Source organism: Falco rusticolus, chromosome 11, assembly GCF_015220075.1.
Source record: "Falco rusticolus isolate bFalRus1 chromosome 11, bFalRus1.pri, whole genome shotgun sequence".
NCBI lineage: Eukaryota > Metazoa > Chordata > Aves > Falconiformes > Falconidae > Falco > Falco rusticolus.
This window is the reverse complement of record NC_051197.1, coordinates 27952652-27971939: the sequence shown is the minus strand read 5'-3', so window position 1 is coordinate 27971939 and position 19288 is coordinate 27952652. Positions and strand designations below refer to the sequence as shown.

The 19288-nt window shown below is 45.6% G+C and overlaps 1 protein-coding gene across 1 annotated transcript; it reads left to right on the top strand.

Moving 5' to 3' along the window:
* The first annotated feature begins 921 nt into the window (after positions 1-921).
* On the top strand, positions 922-19250 carry TMCO1 (transmembrane and coiled-coil domains 1). The gene is made up of 7 exons (XM_037404379.1): positions 922-1095; positions 2565-2642; positions 6089-6148; positions 9198-9244; positions 9834-9901; positions 13469-13613; positions 18906-19250. The coding sequence occupies exons 1-7, from the start codon at positions 1026-1028 to the stop codon at positions 19002-19004; spliced, it is 567 nt and encodes a 188-aa protein (XP_037260276.1). The 5' UTR covers positions 922-1025; the 3' UTR covers positions 19005-19250.
* The last annotated feature ends 38 nt before the right edge of the window (positions 19251-19288 follow it).

Below are 19288 nucleotides of genomic sequence, written 5' to 3'. Positions count from 1 at the left end.
TCCCTGCCTGCCCTGTTTCCTTTTCTGTATTTCTGCTTTCTAGGTCTCCTTACCCCATTACAACTTGTGGATTGGTCTAGTTCTGTTGCTCCAGGTCTAATTGCCAGAGCCTCAATAAAAGTCAATTAAGTCTCTCTGCTAAATCCTTGCCATCATTTCACTGTCCTCGTTAGCGTTCTTGCCTCATCCCATCCGCGAGTATGTTACACACACAGAGCAATGCAAGCCTGACTTCCCTGCTTCCAGCCCCGTGAGCCACAGAACGCAGCACTCTGCTGCTGGCCATACGAGGAGCGCAACAAATCCTGCTAAAGGGCAGGCAACATTTGATCCCAGAAAATGCCTCCTGCCGCTCTGCGCTAACAGGGTATTCATGCCATTGGCAAATCAACCCAGGGCACAATTTTAGAAACCAGGAAGGCTGCTTCCAGCCAACCCCTTCATGACTGCTAGGGGTACGTTCAACAAAAGCCAAAGCTTCGTGCGTCTTCCCCCGGAAAGGGCCTCGGAGCGGCTCAGGGGCAGCCCTGCGGGACACCACGGCCTGGCAAGAGGTGGGGAAGGGTGGCGCTGGCAGCAGGAACCCCACCGCGGGCCCTGCGCAGGGCCTGGGCATCACCAGTCCCAGGTATGCGGGACTCGGGGGTGTTGGGGCAGGAGGACGGGCCGCCCGGGTCGCAGGGCCGGCGCCTAGGGGCGGTCCCGCTCCCCACGGAGCGCCGTGCCCGCACATCCCCGCCGCCATGACAGGCCGCGCGGCGGCCCGAAGCCGCGCTCCCCCGTGCCAGCACTGGCAGCCGCTTCGCCCAATCAGAGCAGCGCCTGCTCGCGCTTTCCCCGCCCCTCGCTCTTCCCGCCGCTTCTCTCCCAGCGCCGCGGCCATTGGCCGGCGTCGTCTCCCGGAAGTGCGGCCTCTCGCTTCCGGCCGTTGCTAGGCGACTGTGCTTCCCGGCAGCTTCCGGGTAGCGGGATCTAGTTCCGGGAGCGCGGCGGCGTTATTGGGGTCGGGGGGTGGTGACGCCGCCATGAGCACCATGTTTGCCGACACCCTCCTTATCGTCTTCATCTCCGTGTGTACCGCGCTGCTGGCCGAGGGTGAGTGCCGGGCCCTCGTGGCGGCCTGTGGGCCTGTCCCGGCTGGGGCCGAGGGAGGGACCTGGCCCGGTGGTACCGCCCGCGGGAGACACGGGGAGGGGGCTGCAGGAGGCTGCTGCTGCTCCTCGCCTGTGCCGCGTCGCTGCTGGGACGGGAGCGGGGTGAGGGGTGGGGTTAGGGTCACTGGGGAGGGTGGGCGGAATGGCGGGAGAGCGTGTGGCGGAGGAGAAGCGGGGCAGCGACGGCTGGAACGGGGTTCAGTTACTCGGGACCACCCCGGGCCTGGTGCTTGCAGGCCGGTATAGGCACCCCAGAGGACAGTAGCCAATAACTCCTGGACAAAACTGACCTGTGGTGCAAAGTGGTGGGAACTGGGTTTGTTTCCTCTAGAAGTAGAACTGCTGTGGGAGGATGGGCTGTTTTCAGTGTGCCTGAAAGAGGACACTGGTGGTTTTTCTGTAGCTGTTCCAGGAAGGATGTGAAGAAATCGTCTCAGCTTGCAATGATGGTGACTTAGGTTGCTTGAAAAGGCTTTTTACATGGTAAGGTCTTGAAATAGGTGCAGCTTTTTAAGGTGGGGTTGTATAGATACCTTTTGGGGTAGTCAAAGTCAGAGGCTGTTCCTTTTTCCTGGTGCGGAGTTATATCCCCAAATCTCCATCCCAGAGCTGCAAGACACTATCTTTGGGCATTCAAGGGCAGGGAGAGTCCTAGGTGGAATATGGTACTTGCTTTTCAGGGGCCCTACTGCATTGCACTTGGGCTTAGATGGTATACAGATCCATTGCCTTTCACAGCACAAACCTGTGTTGACCTCAGAAGTGTGGGACTCAGCAGCACAACCCCGTTGTCAAACCAAAGCAAAAAAAAAAAGGGGGGGGGGGCAGGGGAACCTTTGTGTAGGAGCTCAAGATTAAACTGTTCACAAATCAGTGGTCCTGTACTTGTGGCATGACTCGTTTTGATCATGTTTGAGGGTGGGGATTTAAAGTGGAGAATCTCTTGAGGTCTCTTCTAGCCTAATATTTCTATTTCCTTTTTCAAAGTGTGACACTAGTAATGGGCAGGTCCTGGTAGGAGTGGGAATTATTCTTCAAGCCTTAATTAGGTGCTGTGAAAATGCAGAACACAAGGATGTTTATTGCCTTAACTCCTGGTTTTAAGGTGAGCAACAGCTGGTAAATATGAGCAAGAAGGAACTGAATGAGTCCCACAAAATAGCCGTGCTCAGTAAGATAGCTGGTAACTTCTAAAGATGTCTTTTATGGGCACCATTACTATATGGAACTTGAGAAGAGGATTTGAAGGGAAGTGATGATATAGCTTGCTGGTGCTTTGTGGTACCTTTGCTGTATTGTAATGTGGTTTTGTAGACACGACGTGTATTTTTTGCATGTGTACTTGCTAACTTGTATCCCTGTTGCAAGAGCTCTTTACTTATCTGCTTACTTACTGAGTCTTTGTTTCAGGTATAACTTGGGTGCTGGTATACCGAACAGACAAATACAAGAGATTAAAGGCTGAAGTGGAAAAACAGAGCAAGAAATGTAAGTATTCTTCAGACATCAGCGAATGTGTCCTGCTGCTCCTGTTACACCCTGCTTTAGCAGGTGTCAAATTGAGTAGACTCTGTGATCTGAGAAATCCCAGCTGTCTCCTCTGCTGAGGGAGAGAGCTTTCTTCAGCTTGGATTTCATAGGAACCTGATTTTACATGTTATGCAAATCTGTACTGAGAGGACTTATTTCTGTCCTTTATTCTTCTCTTTTGCTAGAGGGAAGGTGAGTACAAGGACCTATCGCATTGTCTGAATTGCCCCTCCTCTTAATGGAGGGCAGAAGGGAGTATGAGATCAGTATGGCATCTTTTTTTTTTTGAACATGAGTAGCTGGTGTCTGTATATGTAGATTCTTTTAGATGCCTGAAATGTTCGATGATGCAGTTTCTGCTTTTTAAGGGCAGGGGAGAATTTGAGAACTGTAGTAAGAAAGAACTAGGGCTGAAAAATGAATACCATGAGAGGAAAGCATTCTATGTAAAGATTAAAAGTGATGATTAATGGTGGTGGGGTGAATAAAGACAAAGGTATGAGCTGGCATCTGATATAAAAATAAATCATACTAGTGTAAACTGGGTGCAAATAGAATTGCTGAAGCGGGGAAAAATGTCCCAGGTTACTTCCATGAGAGGCCTGGGAGGGCTTGAACAAAGAATGAGTGAGGAAGGGAAAAGGGAGCTGAGGGTGAGCAGTCAGAAGGTATGCATCAGATAGCAAGAGGAATGGTAAATGGGAAGGTCTGAGCACGGAGAGTTCAGGTGAACCTGTCTGTATCAGAAGCCAAGGGGCAGTGGAGCAATTCAGCTGATCTTTCAAGCTCAGCTGTATGTACCTGCACAAGCTGCAGCAGTAAGAGACAGCACATGACAACTGTGGCCAAACCTGGACTAGTTTTACCTTAAAAATATTTCATCATGATGTCAGCACTCTTGGTGCATGAGAGACCAATATTATCAAAGCATGCTTTTTCCAGTCTGGCTTATTCCAGCCTTCCCCTGGGCAAAATAAAGCAAAGAGTTGAAGTATAGTCGTTCTTGTGTCACAGCTTCTAAATTAGGGACCTTTGTCATCACAGCAGTATCAGATGGGGATTATGACTCTGCCGGCCTCACTTTAATCCCACACTTTAGTCCCACGTGGCTCACAAAAATGTGTAGGGTAGATCTGGCCCCAGAAGAGCAAGTTGGAGAAGTAGTTGAAACCCAGCTGAAAAATTAAGAGTTAACGTCCTAATGTGTTTGAGCTGTGGAACTCCAAAAGCAGTTAGCAGAGCTTAATCTCTGGGGCTTAATGATTGCTGTAAGAGTTTAATGCTGTTTGTTTCTATAGCTCTCCTGGTATCTAGGCTATAATCTGTGAAGGGGAAGATGTGAGGTTCATGCATCTCAATTAGTTTCTAACCTCCTTGTTTGATTTCCCACCCCCAACAACAGCAAAAAAAGTAAAACTGAATAAGGAGTCACTAAAAATTCAGCTTTGCTTTTTTTTCCCACCTCCTGTGCTAAGAACATCTGGCTGACCTGATGGTTTACAGACAACTTGCAAAGTAGACCACTTGAGCCACACCTTCCAACTGTTATCTAACACATCTGAAACAGGAAAAAACACATTTGAGATCTTTAGGCTCTCCCCTGAGAGTCCTAGCAGTCCTTAGGATTTGCAAAACCAGATGGGCCAAGTAGTGTGCTGGAGCAGACATTGTTACTCACAGTCCTTAGTTTCACCTCTTCTTTCTATTGCGAGGCACAGCATTTGTTTGAGGCTGCTGCAGAGGTTATAGTAAGTGTTATGGGGTAACTCTAGAGACAGCCTTCAGCCTCACAAATTCACCACTAGAATTGCTGCTATGTTGTAATGTCTGTTCTCACAGACAGGCTTGCCAGACTGCCTGATGTTTACTTGTTCTGCTTGAACCATAAGGGAATTAGAGTTGTAAAGTTCCTTGAGGTTGGCATAAGGCTTAGTGGTGCTGTCTAGGATGAAACTGGGGTCTAGAGGAGACCCTTTCTTCGGGCTGGGAGCACTAGGTGAGCCTGACGAGGGTCAGGATTCCCCAGCTGGGTTTAGAGTTGGGGGTCATGGGACTGAGCACTAGGGTTTGGATGGAGTGATCAGGATCCCCTAGTTGGACCTGGCTTAAGGAGGCTTATGGAGAGAGCATTCTGTGGGTGTCTTGTGTCATCTGGCACCTCCCTCCAGCATTCCCTCTGAGCAGACTTCCCTGTTTTTTCCCTTTGTACTAGCCTTCCCTGTCAGAGAGATGCTTGTTTGTTGGAGAAAACAGTTGTCTTGCTACATTACCATGGAAGAGATGATGTTCAGGTATCCTGTTTGGGCTAGTGTGGTTTTCTTAGCAGTTGTGACTCGCTTATCTTAGGTATTTCATAAGGAAGCACTACAAATCCTTGTGTGACTTGGAAGGCTGTCTGTCTTTATTTCACCTGTGCTTTGAAATCAAGGCTAGAAGAGCTGTGCTGAGCTACTACTTCATATGAGAGAAGTCCTAATGCTCAAGTCTCTAAGCTGATTCTGTGAGCTAACAAGGAGCCAGGTCTGTTGATAGAATAGATATAGTACCGGTATGTAGAGTTTAGAGTAAAAAAGGGCTGCTATCTGTTGTTAGACCGTAGTCAAGCTTTATCATCTTCACTTCTTGAGTACTTCTGTTATAGGGTTTAAATTAAAATGTCTCTTACTTCCTGGAAAAGCTCTTGCTGTCAGCAGAAGAGCACTTGCAGATGAGCAGCCCGCTTACTGTGTTAGGTTCACTATGCTGGCTTTATGTTAGGCTTTTTTTTTTTTGCTGCAGTAGTAGTTTGCAGATGCTTGGTGAGTGTCTGATCTGGGGTTTTCGTAACTTTGAGCTTAGGCTCCTACTTTAAAATATTGGAAATGTTTCAGTACTAATTAATTGAAGAATGGAGAGGCTGTGGCCGACTGCTTGGACAGCATTTCCCCTGAGAATGCCTGCCTGTGAAGAAGGGATGTACGAGAACACAGGCTTTCCTGTGTTCTGCTTCCCACTGCAGATAATCGGGAGCAGAGCTTGCCACAAAGCGCTTTTCATTACACTTGCTGAATCAAAAGTACTGTCTAGTACTAATGACAAATCAGCAAGGGTCATTTGAGCCAAAACTGTCCCCAGACTGCTCAGTTAACAATGTAATGGGCTCTTGACAGAGGTTAAAATTAACTCTTTAAATAGTCTGATATCTTATCCAGGGTTTTGAAATTTTTTTCGTTATTTTTAAGTGTTCGGTGAAGTCAGCCTTGGTGGTTTATAACTTGTTGATTCTGAATATGTTCTTAGTCATACCTAGCTTCCCTTTGTGCCCCTGCTCACTAAAGGAGTAAAATGCTTTGTTTGGTATGTGGAAAAGCAGTAGTGATATCCCTATGCAGAAATGATGGAATATCTTTCTTTTTACTTGGTAGTGGAAAAGAAGAAGGAAACGATAACTGAATCAGCAGGCCGACAGCAGAAGAAGAAAATAGGTAAGACTGGGAAACAAGCGTGGTGCCCCAAGAATGGGGGAAAGTTGAGAAATTTATGGAAGTGATTATCCTTTCCTTCCTTTCAAAACTATTTAAAAGTACTGAACTATGCAAAACAACATGGTAGATGTTTAATGGATGCAAGCTTTAGAAAATTCTGTTATCTGCTGGACTCTAGTAAAACGTGCAGCAAAGCTCAGTTAAATTATTACAGAAATCGTGGCAGGAACACTTCTGAGAGCTCCTGGGAGTTGGTTTCCTCATTCCTTTGTAACACCAGGTAGCTGGATTAGTCATTTGATCTGTACAAAGCTTGGGAATAATTATAAACATATCTTCAAACAGTTCCTCCTAGGTATAAAACCTGTTATCGTTGGACTCCTGAAGGGACAGGAGCCAAAATTCTTCCTCTTGCGCATTTTCAGTTCTTAATCTTGACCTGTGTGGAATGAATGCTACTTGGTGGATAAGACAACTTTTTAATGTTGCATGCTGTTGTTACATATGGGCACTTTTGAATGCATGGCAATGACTTTTTTGCAGAGCACCATCCAAGCTATGTACATAGCAGCAAATATTTCACTTGTGCTTGGACTAAACTAATAAACAGGAGAAGCTGAAGAATTCAGATGTTCCACCAATTTTTTTATACACTGAAATAATCTTGTTTTGCAAATGAAAAACAAAGCACAAAGGGACTAAGAACAGAACTTAGGAAATGACCACTGATTTTGTTTGCTATGGTGCTTGCTGGACAAGCCTAAGATACTGATTTTTTTTTTTTGCAAGTGCTGCATAACTTCAGTGTTTCATTTGTTTTCAGGCAAAGCTGAATTCTTAGTGTTTCTGAAAAATCAGGCCCTAAATGTCAAGTTGGACATCCAGAAAATGACTCACAGCTGTTTGCTTTTGAAGTCTCTGATTCCAGTAATTACTGGATGTCAAATCATTCTGCAAGGTGTAGCATTGTTGTAATAGCAAACTTACTTGAGCTGGAGTTCCTTTAAATTCTACCATTCCAGTTTAAAAAGAAAAAAAGAAAGCTGAGGCTTTACAGGTAAGTTACAGCTGTGGTATAGACCTGCCTCAGTTGCCACCTGTTTTGTGCACATCATAAAGCAGGAGGTATGCGTAAGAGATTACTTGGTTACATAAAGGATGAATCATGCATGTGCACAAGGAGATGGGGTGAAAGTTGCATGGGAAGGTGTAATTTGGTGTTGCTTATCAAACTTCTTATTTCAAGTGTAAAGTGAACCAACTTCAGTTACATTGTGTCTGAGTCACCTTTCACACTGCTGGAACAGGACACCTTTAACATCACTGTGCAGCCTTCTCTCATTTCAGCTTAAGGAGTCTGTTTGTTAGCTTAAACTTTGCTACTGCTTTCTGTGTCCATGTGCCCCTAGAAGAAAAGACAGTGATGTTCCCAGAAGTCCACATGAGTGCTGGGTAGACAGCAAAACAAAAATAAAAAACCAGTGCTGGCAAATGATATTACTGCTGTATCCCAGTGTCCCATGGTTTATGTTCCAATGAGTAGAATAAAGACTATTTTGGACTCCAGGGTGCTGCTTGTTGACCCAGTCCTCTTTGTGTCTGCCTCCATTCAGCTGTATAGTGAAGACCTGGGCAGGAACAGACCATTTATGCAAGGTGGTAGAACACCTGGAGCCTGTTTGTTCTGTAGAAATGGCTGAGAAACAGGTCAGGTATATTGAGGGGGTAAGGGCTGAATTCTTTATCCTTGTGTAACCTTTAGCCCATCTAAATAGATGATTAGTTATGTAGCAGAGGGGAAAAAACAAGTATTTGTGCCAAATGTGATGCCTAAAGAGCTGGCCTGAGGTTGCTGAAATGTCCCAGAACGAAACGCTCCACCTGGGTCAGGAAGCAGGTATCTGGGAAGTTCCTGCCAGAGTGTATGGCTTGTAGTTAGGAGCAATTGAAAGCAGCAGTGAGGATTGTAAGAAATTGGATAAGGGTGGTGTTATGGCTTTTCATAAGTTACTCTGAGTCCCTGGGTTTAGCAGCAGCTTGGAAGGTAACTGTTGAGCTTCTGTGCTGTGGGCCTCTTGTACTGAAACTCCAGCAGGGATCCACTGGACAAATTGCATGCTGGATAGCCCTTGGCAGTCCTCCTGCATCCCCCCCTCTCTTTTTTTAACACGGTTCTCTGGATATTTCTTCATCGTCCACATACTTCATCTAGGTGTTGCTTCCAAGCCTTGGCTGCCCCTCTGGATCCCCAGTCTGAGAGGAGCACAGTGGGGATGTGGGGCGAGAAGGGTGGCAGATGATGGATAATGCTCAAGGCCAGAGAATTCTCCATTGGGGGTTATGAAAAATGCCTTCTCAGAAAACTGCGCATCTTTGAGGCTTGTGGTGACTTAAGGACAAGCTGAATTTCCAAAGGAGTATTTTAAAGTATTCACTGCAAAGCATAGTTATATGTGCGTTACTGGGAATTCACGTAGGAAATATTTTCCTCTTTGGGGAATCTTCTAGGTGTGACAAGGGTCTGAAATTTATTACCAAGACCAGCAGGATATTAGTGTTGCTGAGGTGTGGCTCCCAGCTCTGTATACAGTTTCAGCATCCCTACTGATATATAAATAAGGATTTCATTTTGGAGATAATGTATTTATACTGGTGAGCCCGATGTGCAGCAAATTGAGACTGCTCCCTTTGGAAAGTGTGACATAGAGGCGCTGTCTCTCTTTTCTGGCAACATTGTTCATGCTACTATGTTAGTTGGTTGAGTTGGCAAATTTGACATTCTGTGCATTTCTTTCAAAAGTGCTGAACGTGTGATTCTAGCCGCCTCCTCTTTTGTGCCTGCTGTGCTGCATGTTGCTGTGGTGGAGCAGCAGTTGGCTATGTACAGTTTTTTCACTTTCTACTGTCTGGCATAGAGAGCTGGAGTTGATTTTGGAAGTGTTTTATTTGTTCAGAAAGCCAAGAAGGTTAAGTCTTCCTGGAAATGAAAACACTTTGGCTTCTAGGTTGTTATAACTGGTTATAACTGTTATTGTTTTTGTCTTTCCAGAGAGACAAGAAGAGAAACTGAAGAATAACAACAGGGACTTGTCAATGGTAAGAAAATTAAAGCCACTTCCTGACTGCTGAAGATTTCCATCTGCTTTTCAACAAAGACTTTGGTTGGCAGACAGCAAGTTTTCCTCTTGAAAGGTCCTTCTGGATTATTCCACTAGCTGCAGATCTCAGTATGAGCCACAGAGTTCTCCAGCAGTTACTGCCTCATCTCATGCCCAGCCTTAGCTATTTCCATCTCCATGATGTGTTTAAAGTAGAATTAATTTGTCTGACTTCTTCGTGTAAGTTCTGTCTTTGTAATAATCTCCTGCTGATTGGTTGTACCAGCTTAAGGAAAGAAAACCCAACCTGTGGAAGGTAACAGGACACTTCTAGAGCTTCTCTCCTGCCTTGCCCCAAATCAGTTTGTCACATCAGTGGTCCACTCTGTGGCTGCCTTTGTACCCAGCTGTTGACCAGACTTCTCTTTGGGAATTCTCTGGTCACTTTTGCAATGCCTCTGGCTTCTGGGTCACCTTTTTGTCTTCTAGACTCCAGTGATGCTGTACAAAGCCTGTTCTTAAGGGTGTGAGCTCATAAACCCTCAGCATAGGCCTGTTTTGATTATTTCTGACCTTTCTGCTTGCAGGTTCGGATGAAATCCATGTTTGCCATTGGCTTCTGCTTCACTGCCTTGATGGGAATGTTTAACTCCATGTAAGTATCAACTTTATGGATTTTTCTTAAATTCTCACGGTGAATGTATTCTCTGCCTTCCCTTTATCATCTGAAGTGTTACAGTGACAAGAGTCCATCCAAGAACAATAACTAATCTGTTTAAAATGAATCAATAGTTGATATGAAGATGCAGTTTGGTCACCATATGCGTGTTCTGCTCAAGAGGGAACACTGCATGCTGAATGTAATCAAATTGAATAAATTGCATTCAGTCTAGACACGACTCTTAACATCCTTCCTGCATGGGAACATCTCTACTGGGGCAAGTTTGGTAGATGTCAGGCAGGCAGCTACAATCTTCAGCTTCTTTGGCTTTGCTGTGACCAAAGAATGCTCGTGCAAGCAAAACTTGGTCAGCTCCCTTGCCCTTAGAAATGAGCTGTAATTGCAGAGTTTGTTGTTGCCCTACTTAAGGTGATCAGAGTCAAGATACTAACAGGCCCAGGCATGGGCTTGAATCTTCCTTTTGCTTTAAAAATTACCTGGGAGAGGTCTAGTTTCAAAAAAAAAAAAAAAAAAAAACACCTACAAATAAAGCACAGACTGATTTGCATGGTTATAGGCAGCTGTGTTTCAGATATGCAAAAATGAAAGCCTGTGCTTGACTTCCAAAACTTGATTCAGTCTTGAAATATGAACTTCTCATTGGCTGTTAAATCTGAACGTGGCATGAATATGGTTGGTGTAACCTTTGGGAGGCTGCTTAATAGCTGGGCATTATACTTGTCCTGCAAACAGGAATTTGCGTTCTTGGGCACCAAAACCTTTGGCCTCTGTTGCTGGCAGTCCCCAGGAGACAGTCAATTGTTGTTTTACTGCAGATCTGTGGGAGGATAAATTGCAAATAGGGGCAACATAATAACAGAAGTGCCACTGTGTGGATTCTTACTTATTCAGCTTAGAGTTCAGCACGTAGCATTTTCTGGAATGCTGTGAAACTGAGCAGAGGAGCACTGCACTGAAGGACTTTAAAATTTGGCTACAATCTTGAGTCATTGATGTCTCATTTCACTGCAGCCCTGAGTTGGGATGGAGGTGCATTGTGAGTCATGTGCCCAGCCACGTAGCATCTGGGGTGGGGGAGATTTATAGTGCTTCACCTGAGGCCTTTAAGTGCTAGCCTAGCTATTTGGGTGCAATACAACCACCACCACCTCTGCCCCTAAAACAAACTGAAAAATAAACCCCCACAACCCACCTTACTCTGCCCACTTTGTTAAAGTGTGAAGAGGCAGTTGAGAGTATGCTGTGACTGACAAGTGTTACAGGACTGGAAGTTCATTAATAACTTTAGGAAGAACTGATTTTGGTTAAATCCTGTGAGGCACCTGCTTCCATAGATATTAACCTAAAAAACCAGTTTATTAGCTGCTTCTCCTTTAAAACCACCAAGTTTACTTGTCTTGTTCCTCTTTTGAGGATTCCTGCCTGCAGAGACCATGCTACCAGACACAGAGTTGTTGCGAAGCTTTGCTTTTGGGCCTATCTTTCCTTTAACTGGCTCTTTCTTTAGAGGAAACCTGGACTTGAACAGCAGGATTATCCAAAGAGCTTGCTCTTAATTCAAGCTGAAATTGCTTTCTTGCTAATAGCTGAGGCTGTTGAACTCAAATGTAAAGATTTGGCTGTCTGGCCTCTGGGGCTAGATAAATTTTTGCCTCTGGTCTCAGTACAAGGTAGCTAGTGTGTGTGTGTCTGGATGGCAGCTTTGGTGGGTTGCACCTGCACTGTCTGAAGCCGATAGAGTGGTTTGATGGAGCTGGTTCTCACTGATACATTGTCATCCTCTTGACATAACAGAGAGCAGCTGCTTGTCTCAGGAGGAGAGTACTTCAGTTATGAATTCAGAGGCTCTTAGCTTCCCTCTGGGGAACCGCTGCTGCCAGGTCATCCGTGGAGGCGCTGTGGGTGTGGTAGGAAAAGAAGGAAAATAGTGGCTGACACCTGCAGTGGCTATAGCCTCATTTGCTTGCCTTTCCTGTTCTTGAATGAGTTTGTTGCTCTGGGGAACAAAAGGAACAGGAATTGCATGGAATTAGCATGATGTGCTGCCCTTTGGACAAGTACTGTGCAGGTGCTGCTACTCTGTGGCTGGGCACCTTACCTTTGCCAAGTGCCAGCTTAGCCAAAATGGAAATTACTGTGATGACTCTCTCTTAGAGTGTCAGTAGTAATGGGGCAGCAGGGTGGGCCATGCTGGAAGGCTGTTTTAAACCCAAAGAGCAGAATGCTGTGCTGAAGATGAGCATTTGAATGACTCTTGTGGCTTAAAAGGCGTACTAGGACAGTGAGTTCTGTAGCAGTGGTGGCCTCCAAGCAGATGGGATTTTTCCTGGGAGAGAGATTAGCTTCTGTGTGTCTCTATTTTCTCTTGTCAAAAACTTTTTAATGCAGTCAGTTCTCTTGTCTTACTCTAGGAGTTGTGTGTTTCAATACCCCTTCATAACTGTGAAAACCTGCTGGAATTAAAAGCAGGTACCTTGGGGTGCTACTGCTGAAGTACTTGTCATTCTCACAGCAGGAATAACGCAGAATTTTAAGCCACTGGGGGATGTTACAAGGAGATAAACATCCGTTCCTAGCTCTTTTGCCAAACTGCCTGTGAGATGTAAACAAAATTGGTGTGTGTTTGAGCTGTAGCTGTGTGAATGCATCTCCACAGGAAAGAAGGCTCATTTAGGATCTCTTGAAACAAGAAACACCTGTTAGAAAATCAGCACATGCAGAGAAAATAACATCCAAATATACACATGCTGATGAGGCATCATACAGACTTACTTCAAAAGATTGGATCAACTGTCGGGGTTGGGAGAAATCTTTGCAAACTGGCCAGAATTCACACTCTGCCTGATGCCCTGGAATGTGGACCTGGAGGGGTTCCAGGAGCAGGACAGACTGCTTGGAATATGTGGTGTCATCCTGCCTCTGCACTGCCTTTGTCTTCGGAGCTAATGCAGAGGAGACTGTTGGTATTAAAAAGCATTCTTTTGATGGCTGTCTTCTGCCAAGAGGCATAGCTGCTCTCAGAAAGGAAAGGTGTCTTTGGTTTATTCTCTGCTTAAAAAAATGCTTTTTCACCTAAAGCACAGAGTCCACCTTCTCGTGGTAACTGCAGTACGGCAGGGTGAGAGTGATCCATCTTTTAGTCAAGTGCTGACTGTGTTCTGAGAAGTGATCTGCTAAATTTGACTTTTGAATAAAATGCACCAATAAAACCACGGTTGGTGTTTCGCAGTTTATGAACCAACAGCTTGTCCAGCTGATAACTTAAATCACTATGAACACTTTGACTATGGCAAAACTGTTTTGAGGGAAGCCTGCTTACCCTGTGGATGATGGGCTCTGGAGGGATTTGAGAGAGGTGTATTAAGTTGCCTTGGTCTATTGTATATAGAGGTGGGCTAGAGAAGACAGCCTGGCTTTTTAGCCTCCCATGTGGTCTTATCTGCTCTGGTGGCCTGTTAAAGATGCTCACTTCACTTGTTCTTTCTACAGCCAAAGACTCTTTTACTGTCCCCAGTTGTGATCCAGTGCTTTCGTTTCCAGATTTGATGGTCGAGTGGTGGCAAAGCTTCCATTTATTCCCCTCTCATACATCCAAGGTCTCTCCCACCGCAATCTTCTGGGTGAGGATTACACTGACTGCTCCTTCATCTTCCTCTACATTCTCTGCACAATGTCAATCAGACAGGTGAGTACGTTTCAGTGTTTCTTGCATGCCTGGAGCAGGGAAAGCACATCTCCATCCATAAAGAGGAGTCTCTTACTGCTGTCCAGTTTTGCATGTATAATCTTCGATATGCGTGTGGTTCCTGGTTTCTGTGTTTGCCTTCATTCCTATGCTTCGTATTCAAAGCAATTCTAGGTTGGGATCAGCCACTATCCTGGACTGACATGGAAGACTTGACTGGAGATTTGCACCAGGGCGCTAGGACAGAGTTGGCAGAAATGGGTTCCTTCCTCATGCATGTGTCTGAACTTTGCAGTGTGACATACCAAGAGATTGTCTCCATCAGAAGCCAGTCTAAGTACTGCTTCTTAGTAATTATGACTTTTACAGTAATATGAGAAAAGAGAAGTGTAGCATCTTTAAGGGAGGCTTCCTTCATGGCTTGAGGCTCTATAAAGGTTCAATGAGTCCATAAAGTTGCTAGAAAAGCAAGGAAAGAGTTAAACCTGTTCTTTTGGGTTTGTCCTTCCTGTTTTTACTGACTTCGTGATTTTATTTTTTTTTTTTTCCCCAGGGTCTTAAGAGCTTTGCTTTTGGTGTCAAGACTCTCCCAGTGCTGGGGTTGTGACACAGAAAGGGGGTCTGGTGTGGTAAGCCAGGAGTAGGCTACACACAGCTCTCTGGCAAAGCTGGCTAGTCCTATCTTTTGGAAAGAGAAGCACCAGCAAGGAAGAGGGAAGCGCTTGTTCGGGAAGGTTCACTAGCAGCTTAAGTGGCAGAATGGCCGGTGAGGACAAGTGAGCCTTCTCAGTGCAACCAGGAGTCTTTAATTTGTTTTCCAAATTTCCCCAGAGAGTGCTGGGGATAAATTAATAGACTCTGAGGGCTGGATGAATGCAAGTGCAACTAGCTGGAAATTATCTGTTCTTCTGTATTTGTATTTCCTTTTTGTTCAATTCTCTTCCTGAATTCTTGCTGCTTTTCTCCTTGACTTGTTGCTTTTCCTTAGAGAGTGCCAAGGGACTTAGAACAACTTAAAGCAGATCAGCAAAGGGAAGCGATGCCAGCTGCTGTCAGAAATTTGGATGAGCTTGATGAAGTGGCTTCATGATAGCGAGTTCCTTTAGCCATGAAGTGCATGCTAGTGAATAGAGTTCTCTGTAGCCCTCTGCATTGAGTGCTTGTGTTGAAATGGATCTGTGTCTGATCCTGTGCAAAAGCAGGTAATGAATTGTAGAATAAGTGGTGTTGAATGGTCACCTGGAGGCCACCTAGCACACCCCTCAGTCTGTGCAGGGCCATCTTCAGAGTACCAAAGGCCAGGGGCTTCCTCATTCCTCATTGTGTTTACTGCAAGACAAATCTTGTTTCGCTTCCTGGTTACTGGAACAGTATTTGCTGCTTTGAAAGAAATGAGACCTTAAAAGGTCTCTAAAAAAACTCTTAAGGATCATCTTCCAGAATACCTGGGATGCTGTGGTCTGATGCTATTCCTTCAGGCAATCTTGGCTGGTGCTGCTCTGTATTATTCACCTGTTACATGGAAAGTCCCTTCTTTCCAATGTTGCAGATTATTATACAAAACTAACACTGTCAGCAAGATTTTCTGCACCCATTGTGTTGACTGGGGAACTCCCGTACTGAAAAATCCCCCACGGATTTTTTTTTATCAAAAAATACAATTCCTGTGGTTAATTCTAGTCCTGGGCATTTCCTGATGTTTTCTATGGTGAAATCAGTAGACAGCATGAACTGAGTGGTGGTCCAGTCTGGTTCTGGGCAGAAATGCTGAGCTATTTGCAGTGAGTTGGGCTTTCAAGAGAAATTCTGGAAAAAAAATTGGCCTTGTGCTTGAGAGTTCATGCTGATGGCCCTGTGGAGGATGGAAGATACCTTATTGCTTTGGAGAAGAGTGGTTCTGCTCTGAACTGTTAAGACTGCAGTCTTCATAGTGCTGCCTTATCTATGTGGTTGTGGTTAACTATACCTGCAGTTCTCCAGCTGTTGGGCAGCTCAGTTTCTTCCTCCTCACTATGTGGAGGGAAGGGCAGAGACCAGCCACATTAACTTGTGCAAATGCTAGGAACTGAAGCTGTGATTGCTGGCATCCTGCTCTTGGCTATACTGCTATTTGAAAGAACTTAGGTGATAACAGCATTGCAAAGAGGAATTTGAAGGGCTGCTAGAGGCCAGGGGAGAAGGGAAGAAAGTAATTAAGGGCTTAAAACATGCCAAAGACTTGCTTTCTATGACCTTGGAGGTGAAAGCTTGGTGACCCTTTGTGTTTCAGTGTGTGCAGAAGGGGAAATCTCACCAGGTTGGCTTCAAAGCAGCTGTTAGCCCAGGGGAGGAGAACTGATGTGAGAGTTACTGTCTGACTTGATGCTGCTGATACAAGAGGAGGAGTGGAGTTGTACCAAAAATCAGGGAACAGGTTGTGAACAAACACTAAGGAGACCATACTGCCCTCATCCTTCCCTTAAATCCTGGAGCTGCCTGTGAAGGGATCATAGACGGGAGAGAGACGTCCCTGTGGAGCTTACAAGTAGAGGAACTTGTGTGTGTGAAAAAGGTGACCTGGAGGGAAGTGCAGGGGGGTACGTGAGGGTGGGGAGACTAGCTGGACAGTGATTAAACTGACATTAGTGGGATGGGCAGTAGCAGCATCAGGCAGTCTCTTCATGTGGTCCTCAGGCATGTGGGGGTGATAAACTCTTCAAACACAGACTGGGAAGCTTGTTGCTTGTGACCTGGCCAGCATCTCCCAAAATAGTCAACTCACAGTGAGTAACTTCCTTTGCGCTGTTCCCAGCTCTCCCTGGCACGTAAATCCTGTCCCCTAGTTCCTCCTGCCTTCCTGTTTGGAGAGAGGAGGGTTGCTGGGAGAGGCCTTCCAAGGGTCCTTGAGCTGTTGGGTTTCAGCTGGGAAAAGTGCCGCTGGGCTGGGTGGGAGGCTTAATTGTCAGGGTTACATCCTCTGTCCCTGCTCCTGTTTCTGGGCTCCCAGCCTTCACCTGTGCTGTTTGTGAAGAGGAATATGCTGCTATTCCTCAGGCGTTTGCTGGTCTTCACTTCCTTTTCACACACGCCTGAACTGTAGATTAGGCTGCTTCTCTCTGAAATATGTTCCCAGTGGGAAGGGGAGCCAGCAATTATCCCTGCTGCCAGGAGTGCACTTTCCCACAAGGGGGCAGGGAGCTACTCACTGCCTTGTCTTTGAGGTCCCTTCAGGGTTTGAAGACAAAAGCAGAAGCAGCTCCTGTCCTTCCTGCAGTCATTTGAGGAAAGGTCAGAAGAGCTCAGATGTGGAATTTAGGTCCTTAAGTCTTACGGTCTTCCCTCCCTGCTCCTGAAGGTGATGCTCTTGGTCATGTCAGAAGTAGACTCTGTGGGCGTCCTTGTGCAACATGGCCCACAAGAGACAGGACAGGTTTCTGTTGGGCCTTGCTCCAGCCCTGGTGTTTCCAGCTGTGTAGATTTCAGGATTGCTGTCCAGCAAAACTTTCTTTGCAGCTAGTGCAGAAGGCTAGCTGCCTTCCACAGCAAGGAGGGGACTGCTGTGGAAGGGTAATACTGGAGAGTGGCTGTAGTCTTGAATCCACATACAGACACGTTGTCAACACTCTCTTGGAACTGTCCGAGCAGATGAAGTGAACTTTAGCACCACAGTTCTCTTCCCTTGATACTTAAAGGAATAGGGAGGAGACAGTGCATGCTTACTTGCTTCCATGGATGCTCCGTTAGGATCTCTGTGCTCCGTGGTGAGCCAGTACAAAGCTGGGAAGAGCCTGATCCTGCCTGCTGCTGACTCTGCAGCACCCTCTGGTGTTGCTGAATCTGTCCCTTGGCTGCTCTTGGTTTTCTCCTTTCTGTCTCCTGACTCGGGACGCGTTGAGAAGGGGAACTGCGTGAAGGAGCCTCCCACAGTAAATTCTCTCATTCAGTTGCTGAATATCAACCAGTGGCTGATTTATGTAGGCCATGGACTAAACCTGATATGATTCCTTTTCAAGTGTTCCCTTCCCTTACTTTAATGCTTGCGTATGGGCTGAAACCTTTCTTTCCGTAGTCTCCACCTGGAATGATTCCCCATTTTTTTAAATTTTTTAGTTTAGCTACTGTGGAATTATGAAGCTCTGTCTGCCTTTTTTTTTTTTTTTTTAATTTTGTTCTCTTACCATGATCAAAATGGTCAACTCTGACCTCGCTATCTGACCTATCCTGACATTTATTTTGGAGAGGACATTCAGGTTTGAGGAGAATCCTTCTTCCTCCTTTTGTTGCCTTGATAGCCAGGACTCGGCTGGTGACAAGAGGAGGACACTGTTGTTTTCTTTTCCTTGCATCAGATATCCCTGTTTTGCTAGCACATTTTAATGAGCAGCCTCTTGAGCTGTAGTTATTTACATTGAAGGATGAAACTGTAGTCACACTACTGCAAAATTTGAATTTCAGAAAAATCAAGAAAAACATCAAATTTAAATATTCTGCTGTATGTTTTAGCTGACGTCTGGCTCTGCTACTTAATTCTTTGTTGTTTTGCACTGAAACACCCTGCTCAAATGCAGATGAGGTCATCTCAATAGTCAGTTTTGGGGTTTTGCTACATATGTCCTGTTACACTGCATGTCTCCACCAAACCATTGTTCTGTCTGCATCACCAGCATTCAGTTAATTCTGTGCCTAAGCTCCTGACTTGAACTTGGCACACACCCTGTTTGCCATGTTGCTGACCCAAATTCCAGCTGCATTAGGAGAGAGTCTTCCTCGCCAGCTTGCAGACCCTCAGGCTCTGATGGCTGCCATCAACAGTGGCTTTTGGAACTTGTGAAAACAGAGGGCTACTTTCGTTCTGCCTGTGAACAGATGTTAGGAACCCGCTCCTGTGCGTGCACTGCAGTTAAATTGCAAAGATAGCTATTGTAGGTTGATTTTTAAATTGACCCGTGTGCAAAGACATTAATGAGGTACCTGCCAGCTGGCTGTGTGGTGTGTAGCTGGAGGTGGAAAAGATTCCTCAACCAAAACGCAGATTTAATGATCAGATGGCTTTTGTTGAGGGGGGTGAGAGTGGCCCAGCTCTAACTGTAGCTGTTGTGGATGGTTGTCTGGCTGTGTGCTAAGCCTTTTTGAATTTATAGGGATAGAGGCCCAATATATGGGAGCCAGAGTGGTAAGGCTATGTGGGTAAGAAACTGAATCTGTTGAAACTAGTAGGAAGGTTGTGCTTGTAAGCAGAGTTGGAATTTCTTCCTTTTTGTTTCCCTCATCACAGTCTGATATTGTCATGCTCCTCTTTTCCTGTTTTTGCAGAACATCCAGAAGATGCTTGGACTTGCTCCTTCCCGGGCTGCCACCAAGCAAGCAGGGGGCTTCCTTGGCCCACCACCTCAGGCAGGGAAGTTCTCCTAAAGCACACTTACGGCCTTTGTTGAAGGTCTGACCGGTGCACAAGACTGCCTTTGGGAGGTAACAAGATGGGATTCTGCACCAGGCTTCAAGTGTCCAAAACCAGCCTATGCAGTATTTGCCACGGTCATGGAAACATCTTCCTTTTGGAGTATTCTACCAGCAGTTGTTTGCTCATCAAACCAAGAAAGTTCTCAGAAGATAATTTGACCTTTTGTTTCTGAGAAATAAATGGCATGGGCATGTTTATTTAAATGTGTCTTAATTGCGCTGTAGGACAAGGAAGA

Coding starts and splice junctions, on each gene's coding strand:
- TMCO1 (XM_037404379.1), top strand. CDS start 1,026: ATGAGCACCATGTTTGCCGACACCCTCCTTATCGTCTTCATCTCCGTG. Junction 2,643..6,088: donor GGAAAAACAGAGCAAGAAAT/GTAAGTATTCTT, acceptor TTTACTTGGTAG/TGGAAAAGAAGAAGGAAACG. Junction 9,902..13,468: donor ATGGGAATGTTTAACTCCAT/GTAAGTATCAAC, acceptor TTTCGTTTCCAG/ATTTGATGGTCGAGTGGTGG.